The sequence below is a fragment of the Pseudorasbora parva genome, chromosome 1, assembly GCF_024679245.1.
Source record: "Pseudorasbora parva isolate DD20220531a chromosome 1, ASM2467924v1, whole genome shotgun sequence".
Taxonomy (NCBI): Eukaryota; Metazoa; Chordata; class Actinopteri; order Cypriniformes; family Gobionidae; genus Pseudorasbora; species Pseudorasbora parva.
Genome location: NC_090172.1, coordinates 11,857,693 through 11,879,887, shown reverse-complemented (window position 1 = coordinate 11,879,887; position 22,195 = coordinate 11,857,693). Strand labels below are relative to the sequence as shown.

Genomic DNA, 22,195 nt, shown 5'->3' with positions numbered 1-22,195 from the left:
AAACATTGTGTTATCATTCTGATTTAAGCTTTTTTTCAAGCATTTTTGATATCATAGACTTTTTTTTAAAGAATGCGTTCTTGTATGCCAATAATTAGGGGCCAAGCCCTGAAAGGGCTGTAGCCCCTATTGTATCTGTTAGTTTCCTATATTATTATTATTATTCTTCCTCCCCTATGGGAGTCAATGGCAGCCCTATGAACCGTAAGTAGGAAAATGATGAAATTTGGCACACTTGTAGAGATAGTCATCAATAGTAAATGGACCAAATTTGGAGTCTCTAAGACCAACTCCATAGCGCCACCACCAGTCCAAAAATTCAATATTGAAACTGTTATAACTTTTGAACCCTTTGAGGTAGAAAAATGCCACTTAGTACACCTGATTCCTCTCATCATGCTGATCAAATTTAATATCTTACATTAAGACTCCGCCCATTACAGTAATGGCCATCTTAAAAAGTACAGTATTCAGTTTTTTCGCTACTCCTCCTTCAAAATTTGTCTAATTCTGTCCAAACTTGGCAGAGAGAATATTTGGACTGAGCCGCACAGAAATGACTGAACAGAATTTTTTGGACCCTTGGAAAAAAAAAAAGTTATGATGTCTCGAAGTTAACGAGGTTGACCCAAAATTGGTTCTGAGGCTGTATCTCGGCCAAACTTTGACCAATCAAAACAAAAATTGGTATGCTTCATCAGACCCATGATCTGAGGATCCATGCCAAAGTTGGGAACAGCGCCACCTAGGGGTCATGAGATATGAAAAAAGGCTATTTTTACCCATAACATCCGAACGGTTTGTCAGAAAATCATAATATTGGTGTCTATGGATTCCTCGTGTCATGCTGAATCTTGTGATATAAGATATGTTAGGATCGGATGAACCACGTGACCGCCATTTTGAATTTTGTCATAAAAAGTGATATCTTTTATAATATTTGACATATCTGCACACAATTTGGTATGCATGACCGTCATCATGTCCCGAATGTACATGAGAAGTTTCAGAATAGCGCCACCTAGTGTTCCAGAGATATACGATTTTTTGCTAAAACGTTTATAACTTTTGAAAACATTATCTATATTCTATATAATTTATGTCATTTTGTTCTCTGGGTTTTGCAGATTTCGACGATGTCTCATTTGTCATTTTCCAAACATGTGACTGTGTGCCATATTGAAACAAGTGAAAAACAGTTTTTTCGCTACTCCTCCTTCAAATTTTGTCCAATTTTGTTCAAAATTGGCTCACATTAAATATGGAGTGAGCCGCACAGAAATGACTGAACAGATTTTTGATATTCGCTACCGTTCCGGAGAAATCCACCTCTGAAGTTGAACTTGCCTGTGTTTGTGTCTTTATGCTAATTAGCTTAGCATTCTAAATGGTTATTTGCAAAAATGTTCTTCCGTTCCAGACATTAATTACATCTAAGAATGATTTCAACCAATTTTTCACAAAAAAATATATAATGTTGTTCATTAAATCCAAAAATCTTAATTTTGAGTTAATTTCTAATTTTAACTATGGACCTATGGCATGTCAATGAACGCATGTCTTCCCTGTGGCGCAATGAGATGAGCGTCAGACACTGGATTGTGAGGTTATGGGTTCGAGTCCCATGGGGGACAGCTTTATAAAATTGTGTGTAATGCTGTCATTTAGTGGCAAAAGCTGCAGTTCTGCCTTCGAAATCTCAAGCCTTTATAAAATTAAACAAACCAAAGTATGAGTGGTCTGCTGTTTAAAGCAACAGGCTAAAGCTTTGAAGATTGATTGGTCAAATTCAATGTGTAGCAAGTTAAGTTAAGTTATGTTGTTTAAGCATGTGAATTGGGCAATGTTCAAAAGTTTCCTAATAATATCAAAAGTCCTAAAAAGCCAAAAAGAGCCATAATGGGCTTGGCCCCGCAATTGCTGCTAGCAGCTATATTTTATTTTAATTATTGGTCTATGTACAAAAATTGCATATTAAGCAGAGGTGGTAAAAGTACTCAAAAGTTATACTCGAGTGAAAGTATATATACCTAAATAAAAAAATACTCCAGTAAAAGTAGAAAGTCCTCCATTCAAACATCACTTGAGTAAAAGTACAAAAGTATCAGATTTAAAAGGTACTCAAGTACCGAAAGTAAAAAGTAAATATTCAAATTAACTGTAAATATCAATAAGCAGATAAAATCTTTTGGGACTGATATGCAACGCTTTAATTGAACAAATGTTAAGATTAGATACTGCAATTAAGAATTTGTTAGATTTGCAATTAATAGGAGACAATGAAGCACCTTAACGCAGTATAGGGGTTAAACTTAAAATAGACATGTTCCATAACATTAGCTCCATAAAACAGATGAGGAGCAAGATACTATTAACTAATTCAAAATTAATTCAAAAGCCATAACCACAATGACATATTACGTAACAATTAGTTAATAGTCATGTGCCTCAACAAAAAAGTTATGATATAATTTTGCCAATTGTTATGATTAATGATTAATTAAACAGACAACTGAGAGCCGGAATGCATGGCTTTGAATACATGAATTTACATTATTAGTTAATGTAATATGTTATTAGGGAATTAATGATGTCATTTAATTAATAGCAATTCATATATTACTTAATCTATTAATCATAGAGAATGTTCATTAGTTGCTGAGGCATTAATCATTAATAAATGGTTTAGTTCTTCATTAGTAATACATTAACTCATGATTATCTGTGCTTTAGTTAGGCATGAATTATAATAGTGCACCTGTATTGTAAAATGTTACTGATGTTTTCATAGTAAATAGTGTGCCGCAAAATAAAAAAGTTGGGGAAACACTGAGCTAAAGTTAGTGTGGCAAACCTGACTTGTCAGCTTTTCCAAGTCTATACCCGACTGGATCATCCATGACCGACCAGACCGGTTTGGAAATCAAGTGTATAAATACTTAATACTTGGAGTGGGCATGGGGAAATGTATTGGAGTAAAAAGTACACTTTGCCTTTAATATTGTAGTGGAGTAAGAGTAAAAGTAGATGCAAATAAAATATACTCAAGTAAAGTACAGATCCCCGAAAAAAATACTTAAGTAAAGTATCAAAGTATTTTTACTTGAGTACTTACCACCCCTGATATTAAGTTAAAAATAAAAATAAAACAAGGACACCCCTACTCTGTTGGTACATTCCACTCCATCTAACCATTTTTGAAATTAAGAATGTGTCCTGTATGAATATTCAGATTTCCCGATTACTCCAAAAGCCCACCAATAAGTGCCCCTTCATCCACAAGTCTCTTTTTCTCATCAAACCTACATTTATTGATCAAAACTAGGGTAAAAACAGCAATGTTGTGAACATACATTACATATTTAAAATAACATTTCTATTTGTATTCTTCAGTTATACATAATCCTTAATTATTATATATATATATATATGTATGTATATATATGCCATGTATATATATATATATATATATATATATATATATATAAAATATTTTATTTTTTTCATGCACATTTGACCAGTTCCAGGCCAAAGAGAAAAATGCCTTATAAAATGTCTTATATTCAGATGTGGATAATGATTAAGGGTTATTTTCTACAAGTAAAATGGGAAATAAAAAAAACACTCTAGAAATATAAAAGTTAAATATGTAATTTTAAAAGTTCATTGCAACCATTGAATTTAAGTATTAAGAACAAGGAGGGAAAAACATACTCCGAGACAGAGGTGTAGGGAATGAGTCGCCCATTCCAGAAGCACTCAAAGAGCGGTCGTTTGCCACGGCCTTCGGGATTCAAAACTACACAATCTTCATCTTCATCCTCTGAAGGGCCTAAAATACAACCACACAGACATGTATAGAAAAAATATATATTGGCATACACACCATCTCAGCAGTCAAACTGGAATCAGCTATAATTATAGCATCTTTCATCACTGCCATTAGTGTGGAATGGACTGCATTACTGCTGTCATTTTTTTAAGTAAGCATTAAGGCTGTTTCACACCACAAGCGTGAGCAGCGCTTCAGCGTAACTACAACGTCACTGCAGCTGCAGACGCGCCAAAGTATTTACACTGGAAGCGTGTGTACAAGGTCACAGCAGCGGCTCCCACAATGCAAGAGCCTATAGCTGTCTGAGTATTACATACTAAACTAAAAGAAAGTTTATTATATTTTCTGGCTCGTTTACTTTACTTTTTATAATCATAACCATACTTTCACCCAACTAAATAATTAAAACAAGTTTAAAGGTAAATCTTGTACAGATATTTTTTATTCTTTGTTTTCTTTAATGACATACTCCAGTTATTGTTAAAACACACTACACGTGCTTCTTGCGTGCATTAAGCACTTTTTGTGTGAAATCATATTTATTTTGTCCATCAAAAGTGTGCTTTCACTTTAATTGAGCGTCAGCAGCGCAGCAAAAATAGGGGACACTTTAAATTAGGTGGCCTTAACTACTATGTACTAACACTGTAATTAATAATTTGATACAATGCACTTAGTGGCCCCTCATTAATCAAAAGTGCGTACACCAAATTTCCAGCGTACACCTTGCGTACACCCAAACCCACGGTGACTTTGAGATTTATCAATATGGACGTTGGCGTACGGCACGCTCAAATCCTACGCCAGCTCAGGAGGTGGTGTGCGCACGTTTGAGTTAGTGCGAAAATGCACAAAAAAACTATTCCTAACACCACAAAACGCACTGACAAATATATGCTATATTATGACCCACTGTAAAAAACAACAACAACATTGTAATTATAAACTTCATTGTTTATTTTTGTGCAACGTAGACTTCAATGTTTAATTTGTGTGACTATAGGCTACCAAAGCATTTGAGGCATGTATTCCTCCAGTTGCGAGCCTGTGCGGCAGCTGTGCACGGACTGGGACTGAATAATTCAGACTGACAAAATAATAATAATTACATTCTTCTTCTTTTAAATATTAATAAAATAAATAATAACGACATTCTTTTTCTAAATAACAATACGCGTCCTTAATAATAAAAATCATAATAATAAGAATCTTACAAATTGTCATGTAATTATTAATGTGAATGAATGGTAGGCTACTCCACATCACATCATCATATCGTACACCTCAATACATGTGCCGTGATAAGAAATTAAATGCAAAACGTGCTGTAAAATAATGCACTGTGATAGGTAATTTATCATCCAAACAGCTTTAAACTGCTGGAGTGCGCTTCCTCAACCATATTTGTTTGTTTTTGTGGTTGGCTTTAATCCCACACTTTAAACTCACAAATAAAACAATTTCGCTTTTTTCCACTTCCCTGGTGATGGTCATGATGGGCGCATCTCAATCATCTCCCTAGTTCAGTAGTCAGGGCACTGATCAGGGAGTCAGCCCATTGACTTATGTCCTAGTCAGTGCCCTAACTAGTGGACTAGTGAGATGATTGAGGCGCGCCCAATCTCCACGTCAAGAAGTTTCGCTTCTTTGCCGTCTTCCGTGTGTCCATGGTGTAAAATGAGGGCGTGGGGGAGGCAGAGACTTGAATATATAGGGGCGTGTTTTTCTAATGACGATCGTTTTCAGCCGCCGCGGGATTTATCAAGGGAAAGTATTGCGTACATCTGGATTGCAGAGGTGCACACAGCTTCATAAATCAGGCGGTGAGAGGAGTGTAAGCATAATCATACGCCAACATATACGTCCGTTTCTACGCAAGATTGATAAATGGGGCCAGTGTACATGCATGTTTTTACATTGTACTTACATTTTAAAAATACCTGCATGTGATTACATCTGTAATTAATTTCTGAAGTTACATTAATTACACAGTTGGCACTTCCCTTACACCTAACCCTACCCTTAATCTGACCCACACCACCACGGATGAAAAAACAATGACAAAATTTGTATGTATACATGTTACTCCAACATTACAGGTGACAGCATATATGTAAATAATCTAGACATTGAAAGTCTAAATGAAAACAAACTCCAAAATAACCAGAAAGCTTTTAATAAGGCCATATTATGCCATTTTACATATTATATTGCCATATCATCAGCCTTTTAGTCTTAATTTTGTTTTTGTGTAGGACTGCAACGACCAAACGATAAATTCGATAATTGATAATGAAAATAATCAACAACAAATGTCATTATCGATTAGTCAAGTCTGTCCACATGCATGGAAAAATTCCACCAGTCGCGTCAAATTACAGCACTAAATAAAGCATTTCTATGGACAAAATGCATCTAAAAACAGTGGAGGAAACAGAGTGAGCTGCTGTTGGAAAAGATCCAAGCTGCCCAAAACAAGATGCAGTCAGGCATTTTTGTGTGCTGTTTAATGTGTGATGGATGTCCTCAGCGCAAAACTTTCATTTTACGCTTACCGGTATATCCTTATCTGTAAGTGTTACAAATTCGTACAAGTATTTACATTTTGCATGAAGTCTCTTCCTGACAGTCTGACTTCACTGAACAGACTTTTTTTCAAATAATTTTTAGTGTAGGAATTTAAACTATCTTTTTTCATATAGCATGTATTCAGAGCATTCAGTCGGCACGTTTGTTTGAAGGACATCATTGGGTGAGATGCATTTTGTCATAAGAAAAATATTTTGAAGGCTTTTTATCCGATTAATCGAAGAAATAATCAGCCAACTAATCGATTATCAAAATAATCGTTAGTTGCAGCCCTATTTTTGGGGTCTATTTGAATATGTTTTGATGTAATTGATTCTGGAAGCCATTGCCATTTCAATACACTGTATATCTTTTAAGTGATTTGTAATGAGTGATTTGTAATCAAGTTAATCAAGCTTATAATATTTATGTATTTATAGAATTGAATGTCTGTTCACTAGAACATGCTTTCTTTGTCTGTGAGAGAAAAACATTAAAACAAATATTTACTCTTCTAACTAACCCTGACTGCCTAGGTCACTGGGGTCACCCAGGTCTGTCTCCTATGAGACCAAATCTTAAAGCATTTACTTTACTTTTCATCTTCGATCACTAAAGAATAATGACAAAAACTGTCTGAACCTCTTAAGTATATCTTTTTTTCTGATCAGAGCTAGAGCTCGACCAACTCCAACCTTGAAGAAGGTGTGTGTGTGTGTGTGTGTGTGTGTGTGTGTGTGTGTGTGTGTGTGTGTGTGTGTGTGTGTGTGTGTGTGTGTGTGTGTGTGTGTGTGTGTAATAGCAAATGGCACACAGGAGATGAAATGATAACGTGACAGACAAACTGGAGCCTAAAAACTCAGTGATTCACTTTGTGCCTAGACCGCTATCTTGGTTGTCTTATGGATAATTAATGGAGATATCCTTCTGACTCTCAGCCCACATGTGGATAAGTTAATCTTTGTCTTAACCAATCACAATCATTCAACCTTAAGTGATTTAGTTTAGTGCCCTGTGTTAAGAGTATAATTGCTGCTGTATTGAGTGTTTATGCAGAGTGGCCAATGAACCCTATTTGTTGAAGCTGCCTTTTGCTGATGAAACCGCATTCTATTCTAAGTTTTCTTTAATTGAATGCATCTCTTGCTCTGTTTAAACAGAGATATACTTAATTTTCTGCTTCATCTCACAGTCTTGTCCGCACAGCTTTCAAAGTTGGATGAGCTAGACACATGCGCAGTATATTTGCTTTTTTTATACTCTACCACAGTGGTTCCCAAACTGTGGTACGTGAGGTGACAGAGGGGGTACATGAACAAAATGCTGAGTTTTGCTGTTCATTTAAAGGAACTATTGTTGTCAAAAGTACTGACCGCAATACCAAATCGGTACTGAAATAAAAAATGTGACACTTCAAGCTCTGTTGAGCTGTAATCGTAAGCACTTCTGGCTGGCCATTGTGCTCAAAGGCTCATTGGATGTGTCTGTGATTGGCTACAATGATCGACACACAGGAGCGTTTGAATGCACACCCAAGTGTTTGAAAGTTTTGAAAGCGGGAGCAGGAGCGTTTGAAAGCACAAGCAGGGGTCAACCAGCGGACCGGTAGGCTTATAGACACCTGCATTCAAATGCTCTGTATGCATCTGTGTAAGCGCTCTGTTAAAAGCGTCATTGATGTATATTAACATCATGTTTGTGAAGCGCTAAAAGTTGTAGCCAATCACAGACATATCTGATGAGCGTGTGAGCACAATGGCCATTAAGAGGTGATTCCGCTCAACAGCAGTCAAAGTCACATTTAAAACATTTCAGTACCGATTTAGTGTTACGGTCAGTATTTTAGACAACACTAAAAGGAAAACTGCACCTATTTTTGAAAGTAGGCTCATTTTCCAAGTCCCTTAGAGTTAAACAGTTGAATTTTACCGTTTTTGAATCCATTCAGCCGATCTTTGTATCTGGCAGTATCACTTTAAGCATAGCTTAGCATACATCGAATCAAATTAGCATTAATAGCTTTCAATATTTTCCTATTTAAAACTCCTAAGACCAACGGAAAACTAAAAGTTGCAATTTTTTTAGACCGATATGACATTTATAAAAAATTAAATAAAAAGCATAATAGGTCCTCTTTAATGTCACAGATTTACTATACCTGCTGAAGCAGCATATGGATCCACTGGGTATGTTTCTCGATCGTAGAGAAACGGGTGATAACGGATCAATCCCTCCACTAAGGAATCTCTGGCACCAATGGCTTTAAACTCAAAAGTTGAAACACTGGAGCTGACATACAGAGTCTGCATGTCATTATCCACCTCCCTCAGATTCACTACACGGGGGACTCGAGTGGAACGCTCAAACAAACTGATCTGAGAAAACAGGGAAAGAGAGCTTCAGGAAAAAAACAGGGTCATTCTGATGCATAAAATGAACTTAAACGGAATTATCAATGGATTTGGTGCCACAAACACTGCCTTACAAAACAAAGGCAGTAACAGCATTTTTGGTCAAAATTGAGTTATCATCATTTTCATGACATTCAAGGCATCCGTTGTTGTGTGACAAAACATCTTATCTTAAATGTGTCGTTTTGGGAAAAAAAAGGTAGTTGTTTTTACACTAACAAAAGTATGAGTACAGTAACATCCATTACTGTCTTCTTGTTATGTTTTACCTAACAAAAAATAACCTTGTCGCTACGCAGTTAAGTTACGGTTTCCATGGTGAACACATTTAATATATAGAAAAGAATATAACTGTCCATATGAAAATCGGTGTAACAGTTATTCTTTAACTTGACAGTTGTCTGTTCAACTTTAAACACACTCTCTCCGCAGCCGCAGTTTGAAGACTAAGTCCGCTTTTTAGAGAAGTTAGCAAGTTGTGAGCAAAACTGACATCTTTCTCTTTAAATATCCATTCTTTCAACAAAAACAAACTTCTGCAGAGCAATTATATATTTAATTTGGATTCCCCTTAATTATATTAACCTATGAAAATGTTGTCCATCTGCATGAGTGCAAGCTTCTATGTTTTATCCTATTATTGTAGGCCCAATGTAACTTATGAAGCCAGGCTGTGTTTTTGTGTGTTGGCTTTTCTTTATTTATTTTCATTAAGGGTACAAAATTATTAATTTATTATTGTGTTAGTCATTATTTAGGCATTTATTAATGCCTAATTCATGCATTATTTTGTCATGGACCTAATTGCAGTTATTCCATGTACAATTAAATATTATGATATACAGACATCAATATACATATATTAATCAGTGAAAAATATTGACCTAAAATGGTCACATTAGTTTGGGTTTGGTATATCCATGTTGCGGTAAACAAATGGTTCCAATTATTTCAAATACGGGAGAGTCTGTAGTTACTGCCTTTTTCCTTGGTATGGTGCCACGTTTTGGTAAAGTAATACAAAGCAAGAATACAGTAATTGCAAAATAGGGGTAAAATATCAAATTAAAAATGAGGATTGATATGTACAAAGAATAAGCTAATATAAAGTAACAAAACAGCCAATAACATGTCCAATAATCTCTACCTACAACTACTTAGGCTGGATGACAGGATAACTTTGAAGCCATTTTTCTCAGTTCTGCACTCTGCGTAGTTACTGCCTTTTTGCTCTAAAGGGTATAATACATGTACATCAATACCTGAATGTCAATGTTGGAGAAATCGTCAGTTTTTCTAATTTTTCTCTTGTCATTTCCATCAATTCCATGTATATAATAATGGTAAGTGTGCCTGAAATAAAACAAACAGAATTAAATGGCCCATGGCTTGTCTTCACAATAAATTGTAGCTTTTATCAGGGCTCAAAAATAATGACTGCCTGATCATTGACTGGCCCGGGACCAGCGTAAACGACACTCAGGACATTTGACGCTGTCATTTGCCTAATCGGGCCAGTGCTGCAGCACCCCGAAAATTAATCATTTGCACGTTTTCTTTTACATCTTGTTACCCAAAATAATGTCAAAATGCTCATATTGGCAAGTATCCTCATAAACATAGTCAGTCAAGTGTTGTGTGAACGTAAACAGTTGAGAAATAAAACAGTTGTGTAACAGTATACTGGATCAGTGCAGCTCTTAAAGTGACATCTGCCTAATAAACCTGCTGCTCTGTTTTTAATGTTAATTAAACAAAAACAGATAAAGAAATCTCAAAACATAAAATGAAGGGGAAAATGTTTTAATTTACAATATTGGTTGGCATTAGTAATCTAACCAAGTTACATGAACTAACAAAAAAATAATACTGTATTAATCTTAGTTCATTTCAATTTCAACATTTACTAATAGATGCAAAATAAATAAATAAAAAGTTATCTTGTAGTGTTACCAAATAAATAAAAAGATGTGCTAGCTATAGAATTAAAGCAACCTGTAATGTAAATGCTTCTGTACTTCAAAAAAAAACATCAACTATGTATTATCATAGTCATTGGCTTTTTTTCTTCACATAACTGAATGAGTTTCACATTTGTTTGCAGATTCTAAGAGGGTCTCAAGATGTCAAGATGTTTCAGCATAAAAAAATTGCTAAATAAACTAAAATGAAGATTTCAGACATGCTTCAGTGTAATTATACATTTAAGTACTAACAAATATTAATTAACTACATACTAGTTAATTAATATAGGGTTAGGGCATGGATCGCATAGACAACAAGGTTGTCAAAACGATCCCTGTTCACAAAGGTTTGTGAAAACGGCTAAAAATACTGTATTATGCATGCAAGGCCAGTAGTTGGTGAGGTCACTTTGTAAAGAAACACTGCGTGCATATAGACTGAACACATAATACACACACACTCAGTTTTCACAAATTTGTATTTTTTTTAGTTTACATGATAACGGTCTCGATTTCTAAAACAAGTTTTCAAAAGTTTGTGCTTACAGACCCCTAAAACGCTGCTGTCATGTAAATGAACATGATAAGTGTTTAAATGCCTGCTAAGGGAGGAGTTTGGGTAAGTGTTTTTGGTACGTACGCTAACTCTCTGGTCCACAGAGTGAAATTCTGTTTGAGGTAGGTGACGTGTTCAGTCTGGATTCCAGTGATGACAACTGCAGTGAAACTCTCCTTTCCATTTTCTTCAATCACAATAGACTGCAGAAACTGCTCTTCGCTGACATTCACATGCGAGCAATCCCCAGGCTGCAAAAGAAAACAATCCAAGTGCCAACAATAGCTGGGTTTCCATCCAAACATGAAGCTAATCTTTTCAAAGTTCGCACTCAGTCAGCTCAATGAGCCAGCTCATTTAAGTGAACGGTGAGAGTCCGTTCCCGTCTGAGAGCGCTTTACCTTTTTGTATATTAAAGGGCACCTATTATGCCCCTTTTTACAATATGTAATATAAGTCTCAGGTGTCCCCAAGAGTGTCCCTGTGAAATTTCAGATCAAAATTCATACCATTTTGAAAAAGGCAATTTTGGGGTTGAAGAAAAATGAGCTGTTCTTTGTGTGGCTCCTTTAATGCAAATGAGCTGCTGCTCCCCACCCAAGACAGCGGAGCCTACACATCTTGTTCACAGATCAATCACAGCAGTGAACACCCGAGTGAAAACTGAAACATGATATCTGTTTGTTTTAATGATCATCTCTATCACAGTTCATGTGACATTGCAGTTCTTCATCATCATGAAATATTATCATCTGAATGTGGAAACACACACACACACACGCTCCTGTCGCATGTGCACAGAGCTGGATGTCAGCACATCCGTGAGTGGTTTTCTGCTTGTTCTGAGACACTGATTATGATTTATGGGGATTAAAAAAAGGAGTAGGTGGATTTTTACCATTATAGGGTGGTTGTGTACACACACTGCCAACACACATTTATGTTCAAACACCTTTTCAAAGTGAATTTGCATAATAGGTGCCCTTTAATACAAGACAGAAGAATATGATTATCTTTTCACTACAGTGCTCAGCCACACATCAAGCAGTCATTAACTGAATGTTATTTTGATTTATTACACGGCTCTGTGAAATACTTGATTCTGATTGGTCAATCGAGGATTCCAGCGGTATGTTATTCCCAGATAACAATCACTCATACGGGTGCTACGAGTTATCTTGACCGGTACTACTTCTATGCTTAACGCTGGCGCCATCTTGTGGCTGTTAAATACTTCAACAGCCGTGGGTTACAATGGAAGACTTCAAGGCGGGTTTTCTTTATAAAGTTTTAAATATGGATATTTTTCTTACACAAATGCATCGATTCGAATCAGAATGCCTCTATTAACCCATCAGAGCCGTGTGGAGCACGTTATTTGATGGACAGCTGCAATTTTTATGGACTTCAAAAACAGCTATAACTACTGCTTGGATTAACGTTAGCCTGGACTTTTTAAATATAACTCTGACTGTATTTGTCTGAAAGAAGAATCATATACACCTATAATGACTTGAGGGTGAGTAAATTATAGGCTTGGTTTCATTTTTGGGTGAACTAACCCTTTCAACATTCATTTTCAACATATAGCAGCAATAGATAAAGACTTAAAGCAGTTTGGAACTGTTTTTCTTAGCGGAAGAGCTAATAAAATATTTAATCTAAAGACAATATTTTGTCCGCTTCGCATTGGGGTCCTGATCACTCTGTCTGGGTTTATTCTGCAGTAACAACAGGCTGGGTGTACATTATCCCTTACGTGTATGTGTGTGCCATCACGTGTGATAACAGTAGACTACACATTAACATAACATTCAGTTATTGCATGGAGTGCGTGTGGTTGAGCAGTGTGGCGAAACACGAAAACGTATACCCTTATTACTTAGCTGAGCCAGATGATCTGGTTTGGTTCTCTAAAAAGAGCCTGAATTCCCATCATGAGGAAACAGTTGATCAGTCACGTGGGTTTAATGTTCACTACGTCAAAATATATTTGGCAAATGCATTGCCACCTCCCATTATTCAAATTAACTCTTTTTTTTTTTTTTTACTTATTTTAAGTCTAAAACTACCTCAAGCTAGCGTAAAAAAACATTTTTGTGAATTGCGGGAGTTTTTTTTTTTACTTTGTCATTTTCATCCCTCATTTCAATATTTCAGAATGCACATAAATACAGGGTGATGGAAACAACTAATGACATGAGATGGCATGTATTTCACTCACCTTCCTGTTTCTAATGAAGCCAGAGTAAATGTCTTCCTTATTTAGCTCCTTGCGCTCAAAGTCTTCTTTAGACATGACAAATTCATGAACATCTGGAGAGCCTGCAGGTTTACTGATCATCTGAAACACACATTATAAAAAAATGTAAAAATATTAACATGATAAAGGGTTTTTTAATTCAAAATCATCACCTCTTCCACAAAGCCATTTTATGGTTTCAAAAGAACTGAAAATCAATGTACCGTTACAGAGTCTACTTAAAACTTTTTATCTGTTATTTTATGACAACTGTTATTTTATGTAAAGAGATTAGTAGAAAATCTAAAAGAAAAAAAAATTAAACGTTTAAAAACCAACATGAGGGCGAGTAAATAATGAGGTCAACTATTCTTTAAATGGACCATGTAAACAATAAAAAAAACACAATTAAACTATCATTAACCTATAATTTGTAACAGCACTATATACTGTTTTAAAAGACCCAAAGGTTTGTTCAAGTTAGTGTAAGCTTACAGACTGTCCAAGTAAACTCTAACAAACTAAAAGCTTTGCATCTACACTGCCTGGTTGATTTCAACTGAAGCATTCATGATCATGCAAAACTTGTGCGTGGACAGTCATTGAGCTTGAGCTGAACGAAACTCTGACTTTTTGCCACATGGACATGCACCATGGCACAGAGAAGTGAAACATGACACACATCTGTGGATCAGACCACTTAAACCAACCTGGTCTATTGACAATTTTAAAATATTAAAATTTAAAATATCGGTTCTGCTTTACAGAAAAGTGATGTAGTAAATCTAATGTATTAATTTGCAAGAATGATATTTGTTGAAAAATGTGAACAAACTGCATGCAAACATACTCTGACAGACTGGCCGATGTAAAACACAGCCTGTTTGCCTCCAACTCCAAAATATGAGATGTCACTGTTCAGACTGCGTGGAACCGGACTTGGTCGCTCATAACCGGGTTTTTCGCTATGTCCACAACAAAGAAGAGAAAAAAAGGTGATGGGTATCAAGGCAAGCTCCATAAGACAATTATTATCTGACACCATGTCCGCATTTACATTACATGGCTTAAGTGACCCATTTTTTTCCTTCCATGTGGCACAGATAGGATATGTCCCATGAACGTGTAAGCAGGAAAAAAGTAAATCACAGCCGATACTAAATTTGGGTCACTTTTAACAAAGATGGTCATCCAAAAAAAAAAAAAAAGAGATAGTGTCTATTATATATTATTTAATATATGGAGAGGGCATTTTGGATCCAAATAACATTGTTATAACATGGAATAACATTATAAGTATCAGAGCTTCTATAACTAGAATTATGAGTAGTTTTGAGTTAGCTCACATATGATAAATTTTTTTTTTAAAAAGCATACCTATGAAACGTGTCATTTTCTCGTATAAACTTTGACAGACGGTAAACGGCCCAGTTGTTCAGCTGTTTAGATGTCATTCCACATCCATTATCCATCACCACAACAGCAGGTCCTCCCTGAGACTCATCGAACAGCTGAAAAACAAAGTGAACAAAACATCTGGATAAGAGACTAATAGTAGGTCAAAGTGCACTAAGTGCCACAAAAAGTACGTTACTGCATAATTCACTGAATGACCTGAATGCTATTTTGCTCACATGTATAAAATGTCTAACAGTGGATGTTTTATGTTGAATCGCAGATAAACCCCAGGCAAATGCATTAGCATGACCAGCAGCCTTTTCCAGTTAAACACAAAGATTGTTTTAAACCACAATGAGCTAACTAGCTAAATAAAAAATTTATAAACAGCAAGCATTACTGTTCATAATTTTTGTTTCATTTGTATTATTTTATTTGGGGGGGGTGTTTTTTTGGTGTTGATTTCAAATATCAACAGTGTTTGTCAGAAATGTTTTACTGTACCTTTAAATTAAAGCCCTAGTCTACAACAGTATGTGATCTGCTGTTCCATAGTTTAGGGTCTGTAAGATTATCTTTTTTTTCTGCAAAAAAATGTATAATAAATACAACAAGGATGCATTAAATTTATCAAAAGCGATCACAAAAATATGAAGTAGCACAGCTGTTTTCAACACTAATAATAAGAATAAATGTTTCTTGAAAAGCAATGTCACTGACAAGCAAAGACTGGAGTAAAATTCAGCTTTGCATCACAGGAATGAAGTACATTTTAACATACATTTCAAAAACATTTTAAATAGTAATACAATTTCACATTCCAGTTTTACCTCAGTTTTGATCAAATAAATCCAGCCTTGGTGAGCATAAGATACTTTTTAAAAAACTGATTGTTTAACAATTATGGCTTAAACTTTTTATAATACGTTTAATAAGACATGTAGACACTGAAACTGGAATGTTCTGCACATGTGCAATGACAGAGAAATGGCATAATGATGTATGATGGAGGGAACAAGCTGTTTTCGTTGAAAAGTGTAATAAATAACTGTCGAGTCATTTGGGAAGGGGTGTTTTAACTGCTTGATAAATAAGCAGCATCGCAAAAATCTCCATGTGCTTGTCATCTCCTAATCAGGGCCCGAAATAGGTAATTTAAGTCTGCATTTTAAAACAAAAAACAAACAATGGCAGAAGGATGGATTTTATGCAGGAAATTGTCTATTTGTGCAGTGTGTGCATGTCAAATGATTAAACATCATTCACTATGTTTAGATTGAAGCAAAAGGTGTCCATGTACATGTAGCTACTGAAAATGAATGACTTCTAGTCACACCTATAGGATGTATGCTATTGACAGTTCACTAGGGTTTGTAATAAAGAAAGAGGGTCAGTGTTGAATTCTCACCAATCGGATTTCAATTCTCCTGGTTCCCGTGTTTTTACCTGTGGCTGACAGTGCATTATCAATGAGCTCAGCAAAAGCATAGGCTGCAACACAACAAAAAGAGAAACGGCACACATCAAACTGTGACAATGATATTGTTGTGTATCGACGATAGCCAAAGATATCATCAAACGCATCAGCATTATAATTTTTTTCAGAAACCCAATTGCATGTCTCTTCACACCCCTACACCGTATTGAAACTGACTCACCTTCTAACTTTTGCCGACATGGGTGTATTCAGAATTTAGCTTTGGTAGACATTAGCACTGCTTTTGACACCATGTCATTTCATCATCATTGAAATATTGCACGAGTGGTTAGGCATCTGTGGTGTTGTGTTTGATTTGTTTAAATCTTATCTCCCAGACTGCTTACAGTATGTATGTTTGGGCAAAAAAGAAATCTGAACCAACATTGGTACAGCAAGTTGTACCACTGAGGTCTGTGTTAGGGCCCATTCTGTTTAGTATATACACTACCAGTCAAAAGTTTGGACACACTATCCCATTCTCTTTGATGGGAAAGTGTGTCCAAACTTTTGACTGGATATAGCCTCTTGGAGAGATCATTCGAAAGCTTGGTCTGGGGTTTCATTATGCTGACAAGTCACAGATTTAGGTCAGTATGCACTGACATTTAGATACAGTGCATCTGGAAAGTATTCACAGCATTTCACTTCTTCCACATTTTGTTACGTTACAGCCTTAATCCAAAATAGATTAAATATATTATTTTTCTCAGAATTCTACAAACAATACCGCATAATGACAACGCAAAAGAAGTTTTGTTTAAAATCTTCACAAAAAAGCACATGAATATAGGTATTCACAGCCATTGCCATGACACTAAAAATCAACCAGTGCTCCTGCTTTCCACTGATCATCCTTGAGATGTTTCTACAACTTGATCGGACTCCACCTGTGGTAAATTCAGTTGATTAGACATGATTTGGAGGGCACACACCTGTCTATAATGTCCCACAGGTAACAGTGCATGTCAGAGCACAAACCAAGCCATGAAGACATCTGAGACAGGAATAGGGGTGGGCGATATATCTCCATATTTAAAATATATTGAGATATTTTTTAAACACAATATGGATTTTGACATATTTGATATATTGTTTATGTTTAATTCTGATTCCTCCACTTTGCTTGTTTGCCTTCTCTGTGCTGTGCTCGCCCCCGCTCGCTCGCCCCCCGCCTCCTTGCTTTTGCTTTTGTTCCCCTTCCCCTTTCGTGTTGTCTCATTGAGCACGGCAGCGTCCGCAACCAGGTTAGGATTATTTATCATGTTAACATGCGTGTGCGTTGTTCAAGACTCTAGTTAGAGACCATGATTTCCCTTCTAACACAACTGCTTGCTAAAATTCATAAAGAAATATTATTGTTCATCATAGAGCAAATCGCAGGTTTCACCCGCAGTCAGGTTATTGACACTATTAGTGCGAGACGTACTGATCGCATGGTTTTCAGCCACAGTTTATGCAGTACAAAGTAAAAGTCCTGAGTCAAAATGATTGCATATTATTTGAAAACAAAATGATTGCAATATCATTATTATTATTTTGTAAGCTTTATTACAGGATTATGATGAATAGGCAGGCCTATTCACCTATATGGTGAATCTTAAAACCTATATGGTTTTAACCAAGAGGGAAAATCCTGGGTGTCCTATGAGTGCTGTTCTGTGTACTGTAACTGGAAAATAAATCGGCTCATGTGCATGATCTGCTTGATCCACAGCTTACACTGAGGCGTTCAGTCACGCTTTAGTAAAGAGCGTGACATCTACTGTTTGAATTTGGATACAATTTAAACTGAACTTGAAAGATTAAACCTTTTTCGTATTATAACTAACAAAGTGCAAAGATTATTGGATATGCACGGATATACAGTAGGCTATGTCTGATTACAGTAGGCTAATAGTCATATGCATGATTTAATATGAAGCGTCCTTAACGGTCAAGTACCTAGCCTAACGTATTTTTATGGTTATCCAGAGCAAAGTACTGAGGTGAATTGTCGATCCTAATAAGACATAATTTAGGTTTGTTCATAAAGTTTCAAGCTATTTGTATAATTGTTATATTATATAAACTTAACCTTTAAAACGTTATGGATGTGAAAGAGCACTGAAGTGCTGTGACCTCTTATTTAATAGCCCTTATAAATTCAACAGGAAGTGGTGGTATGAAAAAATATGTTTATTTTTAGCACAGTCATGTCCCCATCTTTCTGCAAAATGCTTAACGTTTACTTTAAGTGTAAAAACGTCTTTGATTCATCTTTTGAAAGCATAAAATATGAATGAAAAGAAGGCAATATGTATTATTGCTTCCTTTAGTTTTCAGTTAAATTATTATTTTTGTATAAAGGGATTTTTTTTTTTTTTTTAAATGTCACAAAAGTACTTTGTTCCTACATGAACAGCCTACCGCTTTGCACTTTAAAGGGGGGGTGAAATGCTGTTTCATGCATACTGAGCTTTTTACACTGTTAAAGACTTGGATTCCCATCCTAAACATAGACAAAGTTTCAAAAACTAATGTTGGACGTTTGATGGAGTATTTCTGTTTCAAAAATACTCCTTCCGGTTTCTCACAAGTTTCGGAGAGTTTTTTTCGAGTATGGCTCGGCTTGACGTTAATAGAGCGGAAGGTCCTTGTATGGGCCGTACGGGCTCTTCTCCCGGTAGGGTGCGCGCGTGTGACTAGAGCGAGAGAGGAAATGCACGCCCAGAAACACTCCGCGCCGCGCTCCACTTTATTCCTATGGGTGACATTAAGCGACTTCAACGCTCCAGCACAGCATTCCAGGAAGGCAGAGCTGCATTTGAACCGATTTGAACGCAGAAATGACGGGAAGCTTCACAACATCGCTTCAGTCGCGTCGCAAAGTGGATCTCTACAGTCACTGCTGTCAGGACTTCACCAAATCATACCAAAGAAGTGTGTTTTTGACAGAGCGGTCCCAGCGATAAAGGTTCGGTCCTGCTTTGGAAGCAGGCGGTGAGTAAAACTGCTTCAAATGTCTGTGCTGTCGGTTATCGTCGTGTGAGTAAACATCAGTAAACGACACGATCGCGTGCTTCGTCATTCAAATGCGCTAACGGTTACTCCATTGTTGTTCTATGTATAACGTTACACTAGTCTGACGTGCAAAACCGTTTTGCTTGCTACTGCTAAGGTTTAGTCGCATCCAATAGTCCATAAACCGAATCATGTCCTCATAAACTGCGAGTAAAGACACACAAATGTTGACAGGTACATACCAGTAAATACAGTACATACCACTAAATACAGTACATACCAGAGAACAACGTCCTGCTGTTGCTGTTTCTCCTGTTCAATTTATTTCAGCCTCCGAATGATTCTGGATCATATATCTATTAGCTGAGAATCGACAGCAAGGGTTTCTCCACGCTTGAGGACGTCACCGTTTTGCGCACTCGTCATTCTTTAGCTCCGCCCACACGATACGCCTCCAGGCGCTCGGCTTTTTCTGGAAAGACTCGGTACAGCCCATATTTCTTTTATAAATATGATAAAACTAAAGACTTTTTTTTCTGAGATATAAAGGATGCAATACTACTCTATAGGTACTCAAGATTGACATGAGATTGACTAAAACTGAGTGTGTCCCCCCCCCCCCCAATAAATAAATAAATAAAAAGACTTTGTTGTATTTGGCATATTTGTTTTTGCAGGTTATTTCTCCTGTAAAGTTATCAAGATATATATCGTATATCAAGATACATTTTTTGCTCCATATCGCCCAGCCCTAGACAGGATTGTATCAAGGCACAGATCTGGGGAAGGGTACAGAAAAATTTCTGCAGCATTGAAGGTCCCAATGAGCACAGACCATCAGCCATAAATGGAAGAAGTTTGGAACGACCAGGACTCTTCCTAGAGCTGGCAGCCTGGCAGCCTTTGTAGCATTATAATCAAAATTACTTGAGGCTGTAATTGATGCCAAAAGTGCTTCAACAAAGAACTGAGCAAAGGCTGTGAATACTTACGTATATGTGATTTTTATTTTATTTTATTTTTTCATAAATTTGTAAAGATTTCAAACAAACTTATTTCACAGTGCCATTATAGGGTATTGAGGGGGGGAATTATGAATTTGATCCATTTTGGAATAAGGCTTCAAGATTTAAAAAAAAAAGTGGAAAAAGTGAAGCCCTGTGAATACTTTCCAGATACACTGTACAGTCCCAGTCTTAGACCTTCCCACTCCTTGCCCATGTCGGGAAGTCTTGTTCACGCCCTTATTATGTCTAGGCTTGATTATTGCAAAGCACTTTCCTCTGGTCTTCCTGATAAATCCATTAAGAGACTGCAATAAATTCAGAATTAATCCAACCGGGTGTAGATTCATACAGCTGTTCACCAGCATATTTTCCCCAGTGTACTTTATCAATTACACTGACTTCCCATACAAGCGTGTATTGATTTTGAAACTGATTTTAACATATTCAGCTGTGGGACAGTCCCTGCATTTCTCTAAAATAGCTACACATACTCCAACTGCAGTCTCTGTGCTCTTCTGGTTCTTGTCCTCGAGCATCTGTTTCAGCTCCAAGGTTATGAGCAAGCTTTATTTTTTAAACACTGACTTTCAACTTGTTTAACACAAAATACTTCTCATTGTTTTCACAACATACTGGCCACAAGTTATTTACCGTTATCAACATATGTTTAAGTAGTTTAATCTGACATCGTCTCTGAGAGATTATGCACTGAGGCTGAACACTCATTTTGTTTTTACTTTCACTTTCTGTGATGGGCTGTGGTTTCTGCATTGACTGTGGTTTGAGACTTCTTCATCGACATAACTTACACAGAGTTTGCACATTGCTTGTGCGATATCCACTGGCTCGCCTTCATGGTTTAAAACCTAAATATTTCTAATATTGTGACATGTCATTTTTCTGTCACCAATTTAAATCGCCTCTTTTTCTTATTATAATAAAAGTAAATAATCAAATAAATTAATTTAAAAAAACAAGTAAATTAAAGATAGAATAAATTAGCAAAAAGGCCTAAGTAAAAAAGTATTATTAAAATAATATTGTGTATCGGAAATCTCACACACTGATGATAGGACTATGGGGATGTATGCGTGTACATGTATGCCAGCATGGCAGAGGTGAGCATGCAAACTTACGCAACGCTTTCTGTCCTTCACTAGCATAGTACTCATACATGCCACATTGCACTAGAGTATGGTAGTGCGGAAGATACTCAATCCGCTCTTGAGTTGACATAGACAGCTCCTGATTCACAGACTTCAACAAGTGCAAGGTTTTCCCATCAACCAGCTCGTCTGTTACATCAAAACACAGAGAAAGCCATATCAGTACATGAAAAGATAGTTTTTAACTAGTTTAAACTTTGTTTATTTTCATATGTAAAACTATAAACAACTAAATGAACGTCGAAAATGCATTTTTTACTATTACATTTTTTTTTTTGGCAATACATTTTAGAACTTTAAAAAAAAAATGTAAGCATTAAAATAAACATATAAATTAAATACTTTACTTTTAAAACAAATTTAATTAATAAAAAACACTGAAAAACTAACCAAAATAAAAAGTAAAATACAATGTTTAATTTAAATCAAATATTTTCTTTACTTTTTTACTTTTTAAATAAAAAAAAATGATTTTACTTGAAAATAACTACAATATTTATTTATTTTAAACTTTGAGAGCTCTTACGGTTTACGCATATAACGTTAATAAAAGAATTATTCATAACCA

At 36.0% G+C, this 22,195-nt stretch overlaps 2 protein-coding genes across 2 annotated transcripts in view; one reads left to right on the top strand and one right to left on the bottom strand.

The window, feature by feature from the left end:
* LOC137083179 (uncharacterized) overlaps positions 1 to 22,195 on the top strand; it is a 172,377-nt gene that overhangs the window by 133,114 nt on the left and 17,068 nt on the right. The window lies entirely within an intron of this gene.
* The window catches only part of smchd1 (structural maintenance of chromosomes flexible hinge domain containing 1), a 106,162-nt gene that overhangs the window by 81,900 nt on the left and 2,067 nt on the right, over positions 1 to 22,195 (bottom strand). Inside the window, exons 3-11 of the mRNA XM_067422933.1 lie at positions 21,598 to 21,756; positions 16,383 to 16,465; positions 14,954 to 15,087; positions 14,427 to 14,541; positions 13,559 to 13,678; positions 11,419 to 11,585; positions 10,077 to 10,167; positions 8,562 to 8,778; positions 3,715 to 3,832 (exon numbers count right to left, since the gene is read on the bottom strand). Of these exons, the coding sequence (XP_067279034.1) occupies positions 3,715 to 3,832; positions 8,562 to 8,778; positions 10,077 to 10,167; positions 11,419 to 11,585; positions 13,559 to 13,678; positions 14,427 to 14,541; positions 14,954 to 15,087; positions 16,383 to 16,465; positions 21,598 to 21,756 (1,204 nt within the window). The remainder of the gene's footprint in view (positions 1 to 3,714; positions 3,833 to 8,561; positions 8,779 to 10,076; positions 10,168 to 11,418; positions 11,586 to 13,558; positions 13,679 to 14,426; positions 14,542 to 14,953; positions 15,088 to 16,382; positions 16,466 to 21,597; positions 21,757 to 22,195) is intronic.